Raw genomic sequence first — 13,670 nt, forward strand, 5'->3', positions numbered from 1 at the left:
ACAAGTCTTGTAACATAAGAAAATGTCCCATGTTGTCACTGTGCATATTTGGAGCTGTTCAATTTATCACTGGGCGCAAATGTCCCTGTGAACTTTAGTCACCCTAGCTAGTAATGGGGTAACCAATTTCTTTCTACTGTAACAGAAAAAATTACCCGATGTTACATCACTGTGTATATTCAAAACTGTTCAACCTATCACTGTGCGCAAATGTCCCTGGGTGCTTTTGTCACCCTATTAAGGTTACCAAACTTTGGCTACTGTAACAGAAAAATGTCCCCACGTCACTGTGCACTTTTAAAACTGTTCAAAATGTCATTTGTGACTGTGCACATTCAAAACTGTTCAATATTATCACTGGGCGCAAATGTCTCTAGGCGCTTTTGTCACTCTAATAAGGTCTCCACACGTGCGATTTGTTTTGCAGCGACGGTTTTATGCTGAGTTTGCCGTTTGTTGCCGTGGCAGTTGTCGGTGACAGACTGGTATTCGAGATTAGGTTTGACGTTTTGGGACTAGTGTTGGAGATTAGTGTCGTTTTGGGACTAGTGTTGGAGATCAGTGACGTTTTGGGACTAGTGTTGGATATTGGACTCGTTCTGGGACTGGCGGCGTGCAGCGATGATCCGTTGTCGGACGACATTGAGTTGTCGTCGTCGTATGTCGGTCGTCGTGTGTCGTACGACGGTCGTTGTGTGTCGTCGTGCGTTGTCGTCGGAGGTGCCGGTGACGTCACGTTGATTTCGGGACTTGCTGGTCGTGATTTGACGGCCGCTGGACGGACCTGCAACAACAGAAATCAACTTAACTTGATAGTACAATCCAAACAAAAAAATCCAGGAAATTAGATAAAAAAGATGTCAATCAATGATAATTTATAACAACTAAGAAGTATGCTGAAGAAGAAAACTTTGATACTAATACGATTTTTTACTCTATAATTGTATACTTTTGAAAGTTATAGAAACTTGGATTCAAGTCAACTTGACTTTAAATTTTCAAAATTGCTCAACAATTAAAAACGAATTCAAGGAGAACTAATGTAAACTCAGCTTCAGTTAGAGATTTCATTGTTCTTAGAACTGGATAAACAAGTTATTCCAGTAAAAACCTGATGAATTATTATAAACTTGTGTACTTTCAGTTATTTTGTAAATTATGTTGAGATTACTTCACAATTGATGTACTCTACCTACTTTACTTTACTTTTCTTGTTCGTCACAATTATTAAACTGCATTAAGGGAGCAACGATCCCGCAGTATATGACACGTCAAAGTTTAATCTAATATCTACCATCCCTCCTATTTCAACATAACAGATCCCACATAACATACCTCAATCAAACATTATTCAACAATGAAGTCGGCTAACCTGTACGGACACAATACAATAAGGAATTCCCTGAGTGTTTTTTTGAACTCCTTCAAGCCATCAATTTCTCTTATGTTTTTCTTTATGTTTTTCTTTACCTGTTGAAACGCAGACCGCGCGGTCAATTCAGGCGATCCACCGTCACTATCCTCACTACCGCTAGACGCCCCACTCAGACCGCGGGGCGGTCTCCTAGATCCGGGGGCGGCATTGGCGAACTGGGTCTCCGAGACCCGGAGACTGCATTGGGCGAACTGGGTCTCCTAGACACGGGAGCGGTATTGGCGAGGTTGCGGCGCCAAGCACGGGTGATGCTGCAGCCATCAGTAGATCGGCGGTCATCGGGGGCGGGTAGTGGGGGTGGAGAAGCGGGTGCGGGTAGAGGGAGGCGGGTGTGAGAGCTAGACCTGGAGGCGGTAGGAAGAAGTCGGCGGAGGCGGGGTTCGGAAGACCTGTAACAGAAGAGGAGGACAATATTTTTATTTATCACATTAAATCCACATTTAAAGTTACAGATTCAAATGAAATTTGCCTTGACAGAAGACTGAATGAAAATATAAATTCTTTCGTAGTCATTCAATCTCAGCTGTTTTCCATGCATGAAATCAAGCCGGTAAACAACTGTTTGCAGAACAAATAATCATATGATTCTCTTTACAGCATACTCTACTGTAATGAAACCACAGTCGAGTATGTTTCCTAGTTCCGAAATAGGAACAGCAAAACTGCTACAAAAAACCACCCTCAGCGCTCCAGGTGGAAGTTTTGTCAACTTTCACAAAATTCTTGATTCGGAATTTGTAAACTATATTACGAATGGAATCTGTCTTGAACATTTTTGACAAATAGTGAAATAATGAATACTATAGAGCTGGGAATATACAATTTGAATAAACAAGTTTATTGACCGAAGTGAGGTCTAAGATTCAAATCGACGGTTTTGCATTTCTCTTCATGTTTATATGTTTATATTTATGTTTATATGTTACGCATTTAAGGTGAAACGCAGCCATAGATTTTCATGAAATTTGACAGGTATGTTCCTTTTTGAATTTCGCGTCGACGTATAATATATATGGTTTTTTTGAAATTTTGTATTTTAAGGATAATACAAAAGAAAAAGGAGTCTCCTTTGAACGTCAGTATTAGGCCTACCGTAGAAATCAGACTGTAGAATTATTCAACATAAATCACCTGTCGAGTGGATTACTAATTGCATGCAATAGTAATATCTAAATGTAACTTAGTAGAAAATCAGCTGTCGTGTGGACTATTAATTGCAAGCGATGAGGCATGCAATTGATAACTCGAAGTAGCATATTATTTTCTTCCGAATTTTCTCTGCTCTCAACTCGGTGAGCTGTTGATGATAGTAGCATAGTTGTTTACAACAAATTATTAACATTGTAATGCTACTAATATTTGTTATTATTGTCGTTACAACAACCCAAACAGCCATTAGTTGTTTACACACCGATATCTGGCCGACATCTCAGGACAGGACATCATTCACTCTGATGGACAGTATTAGAGAATGCTGCGCGAGGTCTACTATTCACAGAACTACTAGTTACAGTATAAACTCACTATACCATGAATTTTCATCTTATGCTATCTTTTCTACATGGTAGTACCTAGGAAAGTCCACGGTTAAATTCTGCATCGTAGCAGGGCACCACATCGTGATATCGTATTCAAGTCCACCGTATGTAAGTCCACTTAGCTTTCTCCTCCACCTTCTCACTTACTCCTCCTGCTCCTCCTTATCCACCCTCCTTTTCAACCCCTTCACCATTTCCTTCTCTTCCTCCATCTCCTCCTCTCCATCCTCCAACTCCTCCTCATCCTCCAACTCCTTCGTCCCTTCCTCCTCCTTCTTCACCACCTCCTCCTCTTCATCCTCATCCTTCTCCTCCTCCTCCTCCTCATCCCTTGACACAGAAGGGTGTAAGCTGCTCCTCTGAAATCGGATTATCGAAAGGGGATGATTCTCAAACGATGACGGCTAATTCAACAAAGCTCTTCTCTTTTCAAATTCCCCCCTCTACTCCTCCACTCCTCTTCCCAAGGGGTTGTGTGGGAAGGGGGGGTCTTCCACCGATGTTCTTGTGTTTGATACCCTCTCTCTCGTAGTCTCTCTCTCACTCGACCCCCCAGTAGAGTAGCCACAGGGGTCTTCCTTAACAATTCACAGTAGCAGCAGCAGCTTTAGGCAGTGACTGTGCTCTTAGCTTCTTTATTCCGTCATTGTAATCATTGTCATCATCAACGTCATCATTATCATCATCATCATCATCATCATCATCATCATGTGCGTCATGTGATCATCACCTTCGGTGGAAATTGAAAGCAGTGGACAAAAGTTGTCGACACCATGAATGTCAACTTCTTGTTCTTGTTCTCCTTCTTCTTCATCCTCTTTTTCCTCTTTCCCCCTACTTCCTATTCATCTCTTCTTCTTCTTCTTCTTCTCTTCTTCTTCTTCTTCTTCTCTTCTTCTTCACTTCTCTTCTTCTTCTTCTTCTCTTCTTCTCTTCTTCTTCTTCTTCTTCTTCTTCTTCTTCTTCTTCTTCTTCTTCTCCTTCGTCTTATTTTTCTCTTCTTCCTCTTCTTCTGAATCTTGATTGAGATTCAATATTCTGATGGTTCATCATACTTATCCATAGTCCTTGACCGATAAGGTAACTGTGTGAAGCTGGAGAAGAATAGAGCTATCTGCCTTGTCTAATGACAGACAAGGATAGTAAGCTAATGTTAATCAGGTGCTGCCTTTATATCAATTTGAAACCTCTGATTAGGAAATTATTGAAACAATTTTTTAAATATTTATGATTCAATGTTTACGTAACTATAAATGCCCAACTAAAAAGAGTTTTTGAATAGTAGCGCTCATCGAATTTCCATCGAGCTGTTTACCTTGTTGTCAATATTTGCTGTAGCAGAAGTCTTCGGGGTGAATTGCAGCATTAAGTTTGGATTTTCGTTTAATAATATATAAAAAGAGTTTTCTCCAAAGTGTTCCGTAGCTCAATTGGTAGCAATATTAACTAAACGTTTCGTATTTTAGACTTCTAGTTGCTTTAAAATTCTCTCTCAGCTTTCCCTTTCTCACTGGTCTCTCTCGAATCTTGTCGTCATTAACCAACGTAATTAACTGTTTAACTAAACGAAGTTCATTTATTGGAATCAAAGTTTATTCACTCACAATGGAGACAACTGGTTTCCTCAAATATGAGAGGTTGCAGGTTCAAGATCAAGAAAACTTTTTTTGCTGGAGACTGTCAACTCTGATAAAGATTATCCGCGTATTTTGACAGAATGATGAGTAATATTATCCTGATTCTTTTGGTGTTTTCTGAATTTTACAACACAACATTTTCCTGAGTGCGAAGCACCTGTTACCTGCTGATTGATGACAGAAACGTTAATTACGTTGGTTAAAACGTTGGTTAATGACGACAAGATTCGTGAGAGACCAGAGAGAAACAGAAAGCTGAGAGAGAATTTTAAAGCAACTAGAAGTCTGAAATACGAAACAACACCGGAATCATGAACCAACAGAGGAACCAAAAACAAAGAAAGATGAAAAATATGATAAGAATCCAGACAGACCAAAGAAGAGAGAGGGAGCTGGAAGAGAATCTCGAAGAAACACAAGGACAAAAAACAGAAACATTGAAAACACTAGAATCAAAAGTCGACAGGGAAAACAATGCAGCATATTTATTTATTTATTTATTTGTTGATAGAATTACAAATCATATGAAACTATTCTGTTCCCAAATTTTGATAAATAATAAAATGTCCAAAAAAATAGGTTATGTTCTTACTGAAAAAATTTAAAGAAAAATTTAATCAGAGCTATGACAAGAAATATGACCAGAGAAAAAGAAAGCACTGGAAGATAATCCCGAAGCAACTGGAAGACAAAACATACAAAACAACGGAATCAAGAACCAACAAAGAAAACAGAAACACATAAAGATGAAAACGATGACAAAAATCGACAGAGACCAGTGAGAAAGAGAAAGCTCGAAGATAATCTTGAAGAAGCAGAAAGACAAAAATCCAAAACATTTGAATCCAAAATCGACAGAGGAACCAAAAACGTAGAAAGAAGAAAAATATGACAAGAATTAACAGAGAACAGTGAGAAAGAGAACACTGGAAAATGATTTCAAAGAAATGATTTTCAAAATGATTGGGATTAAGAACCAACAAAGCAAGATGAAAACGATGATAAAATCGAGAGAGACCAATGATAAAAGAAAATGTTTGAAGATAATATTGATGCAACTAGAAGACTAAAATACCAAACAACACTGAAATCAAGGACAGAGGAACCGAAAACAAAGCAATATGAAAAATATGACAAGAATCGACAGAGACCAGTGAGAAAGAGACCGCTGGAAGATAATCTCAAAACATCAGGAATACAAAAATACAAAAGTCGACGGAGAAAACAAAGCCAGGCATGATAAAACCTTTGAAAGACCAGCCATATAAAGGATAATAAAACAGGCTGAATCAGCATCTATCAGGACTCAATCCATTGCAGTTTGAAAAGGAAGCCAATGTTCAGGAACAATAACCATGGATCAATATAGATTTTGTTGGTAGTTCTCTGTGCTTCAACCCTCCACTGATCCATTATTTAGAAGGCTTTGTCTAGAAATCTGCCTAGCATCCCATTCCCTCTCTCTTTCTCTAATGGCAGCACCCTTCAAGTATGTCTCCTCTCTCTCTCCAATGGCACCCTGGAAGTATGACTCCTCTATCAATCTCTCTCTCTCCAACGGCACCATCCAAGTATGACCCTTCAATCTATCTCTCTCTAATGGTAGCACCCTGCAAGTATGATTCTTACCTATCTCTCTCTCTCTCCAGTGGCACCCTGCAAGTATGACGCCTCTATCCCTCTCTTTGTCTAATGGCACCCCACAACTATGACTCATTGTAGGAACCAAGATGGCGGTCAACCTCGCGGGTAAGCCGCGTAACACCACCGCTATGGCTTGGTCTACCCCTTCATCCCTTGATTTTGGGAATTAGGACCCTCAATCTCACCCCCCCCTCACCACAATACCAGCCTAGGGGTCTCCTCTGATTCATTCTTCAAACAGAATACGAAATGTTTAGAAGCGATGATGTGGACCCTCTACAGTGAGGTCCACGTTATAATGGCAGTGTTTGATTAGCAATGGTATTGCTATCCTTGTCTATCATTCGACAAAGCGGATAGCGCTATCTCTTTCTCGCTTTGCTCTGTTGCCAGATCGTCTTTAATAATGTATAATTAACAAAATATTTCATCTTGATAATGAAAATACATTATTGGATTATTGAAAAATATAATTTCTTGCTTAATAGAATATAATTGATTATTTTAAACGAGAATGAACCGTTAATATTACAATATCAGGGCACCGAGCTTCGCTCGTTATTTTTATTTATTGATATACAGAACACAATTCTCTAAAATGATCGGGGTAATTATTTACAGCTGGCTATACGTCAGCTTATGAATTTCGGGGATGCGATATTTTGATTTTTCACATAGTCTCTCGCTCAATCACTTTTTTACTATCCACAGCTGTTTTAGCCGAGGATGAATTATTATCCTTTTAATGTCGTTCAGCGAGTTTTCCCAAGGATGAGACCTAGTGCAATAGAATTTTTATATCATAAACCTACTAGTAGTTCTGTGAACAGTTGACCTCACCCAGTATTTTCATCCACAAGTACCTGATTGAAACTATAGACCTTATGGAAATACAGCAATAGACTGGCTTCTACACACATCTGGTAATCACTTGTCAGCAGATTTATGATGAATAATTCCATAGTCTGATTTTTACTCTAATATTGGCGTATGAAGGAGGCTCCTTTTTCCTTTTATATATCCTTGAAATGCAAAATCTCCAAAAACCTTGTATATACGTCGACGCGCAATAAAAAAAGGAACATACCTGTCAAATTTCGTGAAAATCTATTACCGCGTTTCGCCGTAAATGCGCAACATATGAACATTTAAACATTAAGAGAAATGCCAAACCTTGTCGACTTGAATCTTAGACCTCACTTCGCTCGGTCAATTATAGTCTAGCAGGTAACCCGTGCTCCGCAGGGATCTAATTAAAAACTTGATAAACTGAAAACTTGACGTAATAAAATGTTGAAGAATTAAAAATAGGCCTATAACCATCCTCGGTAAATTAAGAATCTGTATGCAAAATTTCAAGTTAATCAGTTGAGTAGTTGAGACGTGATGATGAGTCATTCTCGAATCTTCTATCCCGCATGTGTATAAGCCAGTTCTTTCCTTTATTATAATATTATAGATTGAGTAACCACATCTCACACCCGACCAGGCCACAGATTCTGCACCCTTCCAACCAATGCTGTGATTTTGAACTGAGAAAGAGGTGAGATTCAGGTTTTATTCTGTTGAAAGTACATGGAGTCACCACACCACAGAGTGTGGCCATATTGAGGTGGTCCTAGTGGTAAAGGGGTTTGAACCGGTTCAAAATGGTTGAAGATGTGGTGACTGAAGAATTGTTATGTAGATAAGAGTGCAAGAGAAACCATACCATGAACTGGTTTTAAATGTTTCTCATAAGGTGCGTACAGATAGACGCGCCGCGAACATGAGCAATTCAATTTCAATCAGCTGACTATATCTGTATTTTTACAGAAACGGTAAGATACAGATATAAAAAGCTTGGCATCAGCTGATTAAAAGTGAATTGCTCATGTTCGCGGCGCGTAAATCTGTATGCACCTATATATACCTCATGCAATTTTGGTTGGCCTAGCGGTCAGGAGGGTTACAAACTTTAGTCTGCTATGGTGAGGTCCCCGCTATAATGGCGGTGGAGAAAGATTGAAGATCAGCGCTGCCGATTCTCTGCCTTGCCAGTGACTTCTGTAGAATAAAGCTAATACCGGTGTATCTGATGTAATGGTAACTGTTCATTCTTGTTGAATATTATCAATAAATTATACATTATTAGTCAAGAGAATATATTTTTTCAATGTTCTAATTATAAAGTTTTATTTTTGATATCAAATAGTTTGTTAATTAGTCATATTTCTATTGTCGAATATATTATTTACCGAAGAAGGAGTCTATTATAGTGGATTAGACTGAGGTCCAGTATAATGACAGTGGAGAAAGATAGGGGAGCAACGTTGCCGATCCTCTGTCTTGTCAATGCCTTCTATTGACGGTAGCTGATACAGGTTCATTGATGTAATATTAACTGTTCATTCTTATTTAAAATAATCAATCATATTATATTAAGTGAGCAATTCTGTTATATTTTTATATCTGGTTATTTATGTTCAACGGATCTCGAAAACGGCTCTAACGATTTCACGAAATTTGGAACATAGTAGGTTTATGATATAAAGATTCGATTGCACTAGGTCTCATCCTTTGGAAAACTCGTTGAACGACATTAGAAGGATAATTCATCCTTGGCTGAAACAGCTGAGACTTTCGTTGTCTGTGGATAGTAAAAAAGTGAGTGAGATGCACTCGGTTTGTGGAAAATCAAAATATCGCATCCCCGAAATTTATAAGCAGACGTATAGCCAGCTAAAAATATAAACACGATCATTTGAGAGAATTGTGTTCTGATTATCATAAATAAAAATAACAAGCGAAGCTCGGTGCCCCGATATTTATAATTTATTGAGCAAAATCATTTACTCATAAAATACCTTTTGGAATTATTTTCCAATAATTTTATAATGAATTTTCATAATTAAGATTAAATATTTTGGAAATTAATTATTAACTCAGTTATACATTGTTGGAAGACGATCTGGCAACAGAGCGAAGCGAGAAAGAGATAGCGCTATCCGCTTTGTTGAATGTTAGACAAGGATAGCAATACCATTGCCAATCTAACACTGCCATTATAACGTGGACCTCACTATAGCAGGTAAACCTTGCTCCGCAGGGTTCTAGCAGGACTTAGTTCTATAGGACTTAGTTTATCTGTGGTTCTAGTTAAAAACTGACAATCCGAAAACTTGACCCACTGAACTCTTGAAGAATTCAAAACATGACTAGAATCATCTTCTATAAATTGAGAATCTATATGCAAAATATCAAGTTTATCAGTTGAGTAATTGAGACGTGATGATGCGTCATTTGTGAATTTCCTATCCAGTACGTGTATAAGCCAATTCTTTCCCTCATCTATATAAAAAGCGAATGGCACTCACTCACAGACTGACTGACTGACTCACTCACTCACTCACAGAACTAAAAATCTACCGGCCCAAAAACGTTCAAATTTGGTAGGTATGTTCAGTTGGCCCTTAGATGCGCACTAAGAAATCTTTAGCAATATTTTTAACTCTAAGGTGGTTTTAAGGGTTTAAGTTCGTCTTTTAGCATGTATATTCTTCTTATTCTCTTAATTATATTGAAAAATGTCCATACCATATGTTGATATAGAACTATAATCTAGAGAGAGTACCTCTTCGAAACAGTTGTTCTGGTAACTAAATTAAAATTTGTCAGGCTGGCATTAAGTTGAGTTGACTTGTTAGGTTGGCACCAAGTTGAAGATTGAAATACATTTATCGCGGAAAAATTGATTGGGCACTGCTACTTCAATCATAGCTTTTCCTGGCAACATATATTACTAGCCGTCAGGCTCGCTTCGCTCGCCATATCCGTCTAGCCAGACGTTTAGTCTGGGCCCCCGACTGGATCGTCCTACAAACGAAAATGCAGGCGAGCGAAGCGTGCCTGCTGATCTTATTCTTGGACGACTCAGTCGGGGGTCCAGGGGCGGAGCCCCCTGGCTAGATGGATATGGCGAGCGAAGCGAGCCTGACGGCTAGTTATATTATAGAAGATTACTCAGTTTGTTAGCTGAGCGTTTAATTGAAAGCAGTCGAGCATTATATTATCAGAGTAGACAACATCTTGCTTTGAAAGGGCCACCGCTTCGTTAACTCATCTAACGAACAACCCCTTAGCCCAGACAGCTTTCATCTTGAATGAATCACGTGATTTATCGCAGCTATTCACCAACTCCCACACATCTCACACCACCAACACACTCACACACGCGCACACACACTCACACACGCACACGTGTTTCCCCTTTCTGGTGGGATATAGGGAGATCAACATCACTGACACAGCATTTCTTATAAGATAACACCAATATTGCTTTAGTGAGTTCCATCACGTTATCATGTTAACGTTGTTCCACGTTATATATGGCAGTAGAGAAAGATAGGAGAACAACGTTGCCGATCCTCTATCTTGTCAATGCCTTCTATAGACGGTAGCTGATACAGGTTTATTGATGTAAAATTAAAGGTGCATTTCCGTTTGTGCGTAAACTTCCGCAGTCGACGACGATAAGCAATGTTGACATTCATATTGTCCAGATTTCAAGTGTGCTAAACCAGCTGACCACATAACTTTTCATTATTTGTGTTTATTGACCGAGCGAAGTGAGGTCTAAGATTCAAGTCGACGGTTTGGCATTTCTCTTAATTTTTAAATGTTCATATGTGTATATGTTGCGCATTTACGGCGAAACTCGGTAATAGATTCTCATGGAATTTGACAGGTAGGTTCCTTTTTCAATTGCGCGTCGACGTATATACAAGGTTTTTGAAAATTTTGTATTCCAAGGGATAATATAAAAGGAAAAAAGAGCCTCCTTCATACGCCAATATTGGAATAAAAATCAGACTATAAAATTATTCATCATAAATCAGCTGACAAGTGATTACACAGATGTATGGAGAAGCTAGTCCATTTCTGTATTTCCATAAGGTCTATAGTTTCAATCAGGTACTTGTGGATGAGAATACTGCGTGAGGTCTACTGTTCACAGAACTTCTAGTTATTCAAGAATCAGAACGTTTCTAATGATATCAACATATATTATTGTCATTTGAAAGTATAAAAAAGTATAAACTCAACCTCATTAAAACATAATTGAATATGATCTTTTAGGTTATGTGGACAAATTGAAATCTACTCAATGTGAGATCATCACCCTGTCGTGGTCGACGACGGCATTTACGCATAAACGAAAACCCAGCTTAACTGTTAATTCTTTTTTGCAAAATAATCAATTATATTCTATTAAGCAAGAAATTATATTTTTCAATAATGACATAATAAAACTTTCATAATTAAGATGAAATATTTTGTTAATTAATTATTATCAATTCAACATTGTTAAAAGACGATCTGGCAACAGAGCGGATCGAGAAAGAGATAGTGGTATCCGCCTTGTTGAGAGATAGACAAGGATAGCAATACTATTGCTAATCAAATACTGCCATTATAACGTGGACCTCACTAAACGCCGGCCTAAATTTATTCCGGGGCTCAAAACTGGTTCACTACCTTTTATGACTGAATTTCTTAATTTCTACTGTGTCAGCACACTCTTCATAGCCATCATTGAAGCTTCTCGTACAAACTTTACTGACAAATTATTTTGTACGATAAATAAATAAATAAAAATGAAATAAATAAAATTTAAGTGATAGCTTATCAAAACACTGTCATTATAACGTGGACCTCACTATACCCATTCAAACGTAGCTGACAATTTCAAATGAATTTCGAAATGTAGAAGCAATATTACTCCCAATTCAATATTTGCTAGCAGGTTAAAGTAAATATCGCAATGTAGAAGGGTGAGATGCGACAACTTTCTTGCCACTTGGCGTTGTCAAGGCGTGTGTAGAAAGAGGAAAACCAAATACAGTGATGAGTTTCGGGTGGTGAAGGAGGTGGAGGAGGAGCCAAATCTTTGGAGGAGGAGGAGAGATACTTTTTGTTTCAGTATGTTTCACGATAGTTAATTTCATGTTTGATGCTTCTTTTTCTTTTTCTCATTCTACTTTTTCTTCTTCTTCTTCTTCTTTTCTTCTTCTTTTCCTTCTTCTTCTTCTGATGGTGACGGAGGAGGAGGAGGAGGAGGAGGAGGAGGAGAATGAGGAGTGTTAGAAGGAGGAGTGGGAAGAGGAAGTGAAAATACTAGGAAGGAGAGGAAACCTCTTGCACTATAGATAGGAGTGAGAGATAATGATAATGATAAGGAGAAGTGGCATTATAGGGACGAGTAGACGAAGAAGGAATATGAGGAGAAGGAGCAGGATGAGGAGCAGGAGGAGGAGAAGGAGAAGGAGAAGATTACGGAGGGGAAAGAGGAGGTGATACAAGGAAGGAGAGAAAACATCTTGCACTCAAGATGAGTGTGGGAGAGAACGATAATGATGAGGAGAAGTTGCATTATAAGGACGAGGAGGCGAAGAAGGAATAGGTGGAGGAGGAGGAGAAGGAGAAGATTATGGAGGGGAAAGAGGAGGTGATACAAGGAAGGAGAGAAAACATCTTGCACCCAAGATAAGAGGGAGAGAAAATCAAATGACAAGGGGAATGATATGAAGCGGTGGAGGTGTTGGAGAAGGAAGATGAGTAGGATGAGGTGGAGGAGGAGGAGGATTAGGAAGAGGATGAGGAGGAGGAGCTGGAGCAGGAGGAGGAGGAGGAGTAAGAGGAGGGATAGGAGGGGAAGGAGGAGTAGGTGATAACTACACAAGGAAGTAGAATAGACGTCTTGCACTGAAAATGAGATCTGTGTTGAAGATGGTATCAATAGTTCATTACAGCGACAGTGTAGGGGATTGAATAGATAGGGTTGCAGGTTGCAGATGAGGCGACAGTTGTTGCATTAGGGTTGGGGTGACGCTGCAATGATGATGGGAAAAAGAAAGTGCTCTTGAGGATGTGTAGATGGAAAATCGCAGAGCAGGAGACGTGAATAAATGATTAAGACGGAAATAGTAGACGATACAAAAGCAAGAGAGTAGATTAGCTTCCTCAATTCTTGTAGATTACATATATTCTAGTAGATTACGATGTAGTCTAAGACAAAAAGCTGATAAAATTGTTGAAAAGGAGAAAAGAATGTACTTGAGGATGTGTAGATGGAAAATCCGAGACCAGAAGTTTTGAATAGTTGATAAAGGAGGAAATAGTAGACGGTTCAAAAGCAAGGGGGTAGATTAGCTTCATTCTTATAGATTACAATAATTAAAGACTAGTAGAAATGGCTGATAAAAATGTTGAAAAGGAGAAAGAAAGTACTTGATGATGTGTAAATTGAAAATCTGAGAACAGAAGTCCTGAATAGTTTATAAAAGAGGAAGTAGTAGACGGTTCAAAAGCGAGAGGGTAGATTAGCTTTCTCCACTCTTCTAGTTTACAATCTAGTTGTCAAAAATGTTAAAAAAG

General features: G+C 38.6%; 1 protein-coding gene across 1 annotated transcript in view; it reads right to left on the bottom strand.

Moving 5' to 3' along the window:
- Positions 1 to 648: 648 nt before the first annotated feature.
- LOC111058099 (segmentation protein Runt-like) overlaps positions 649 to 13,670 on the bottom strand; it is a 44,590-nt gene continuing 31,568 nt past the window's right edge. The window contains exons 4-5 of the mRNA XM_039426954.1: positions 1,471 to 1,824; positions 649 to 784 (exon numbers count right to left, since the gene is read on the bottom strand). Coding sequence (XP_039282888.1) covers positions 1,565 to 1,824 — 260 coding nt within the window. The 3' untranslated portion in view covers positions 649 to 784; positions 1,471 to 1,564. The remainder of the gene's footprint in view (positions 785 to 1,470; positions 1,825 to 13,670) is intronic.

This window comes from Nilaparvata lugens, chromosome 1 (assembly GCF_014356525.2).
Source record: "Nilaparvata lugens isolate BPH chromosome 1, ASM1435652v1, whole genome shotgun sequence".
In the NCBI taxonomy this organism is placed as follows: domain Eukaryota; kingdom Metazoa; phylum Arthropoda; class Insecta; order Hemiptera; family Delphacidae; genus Nilaparvata; species Nilaparvata lugens.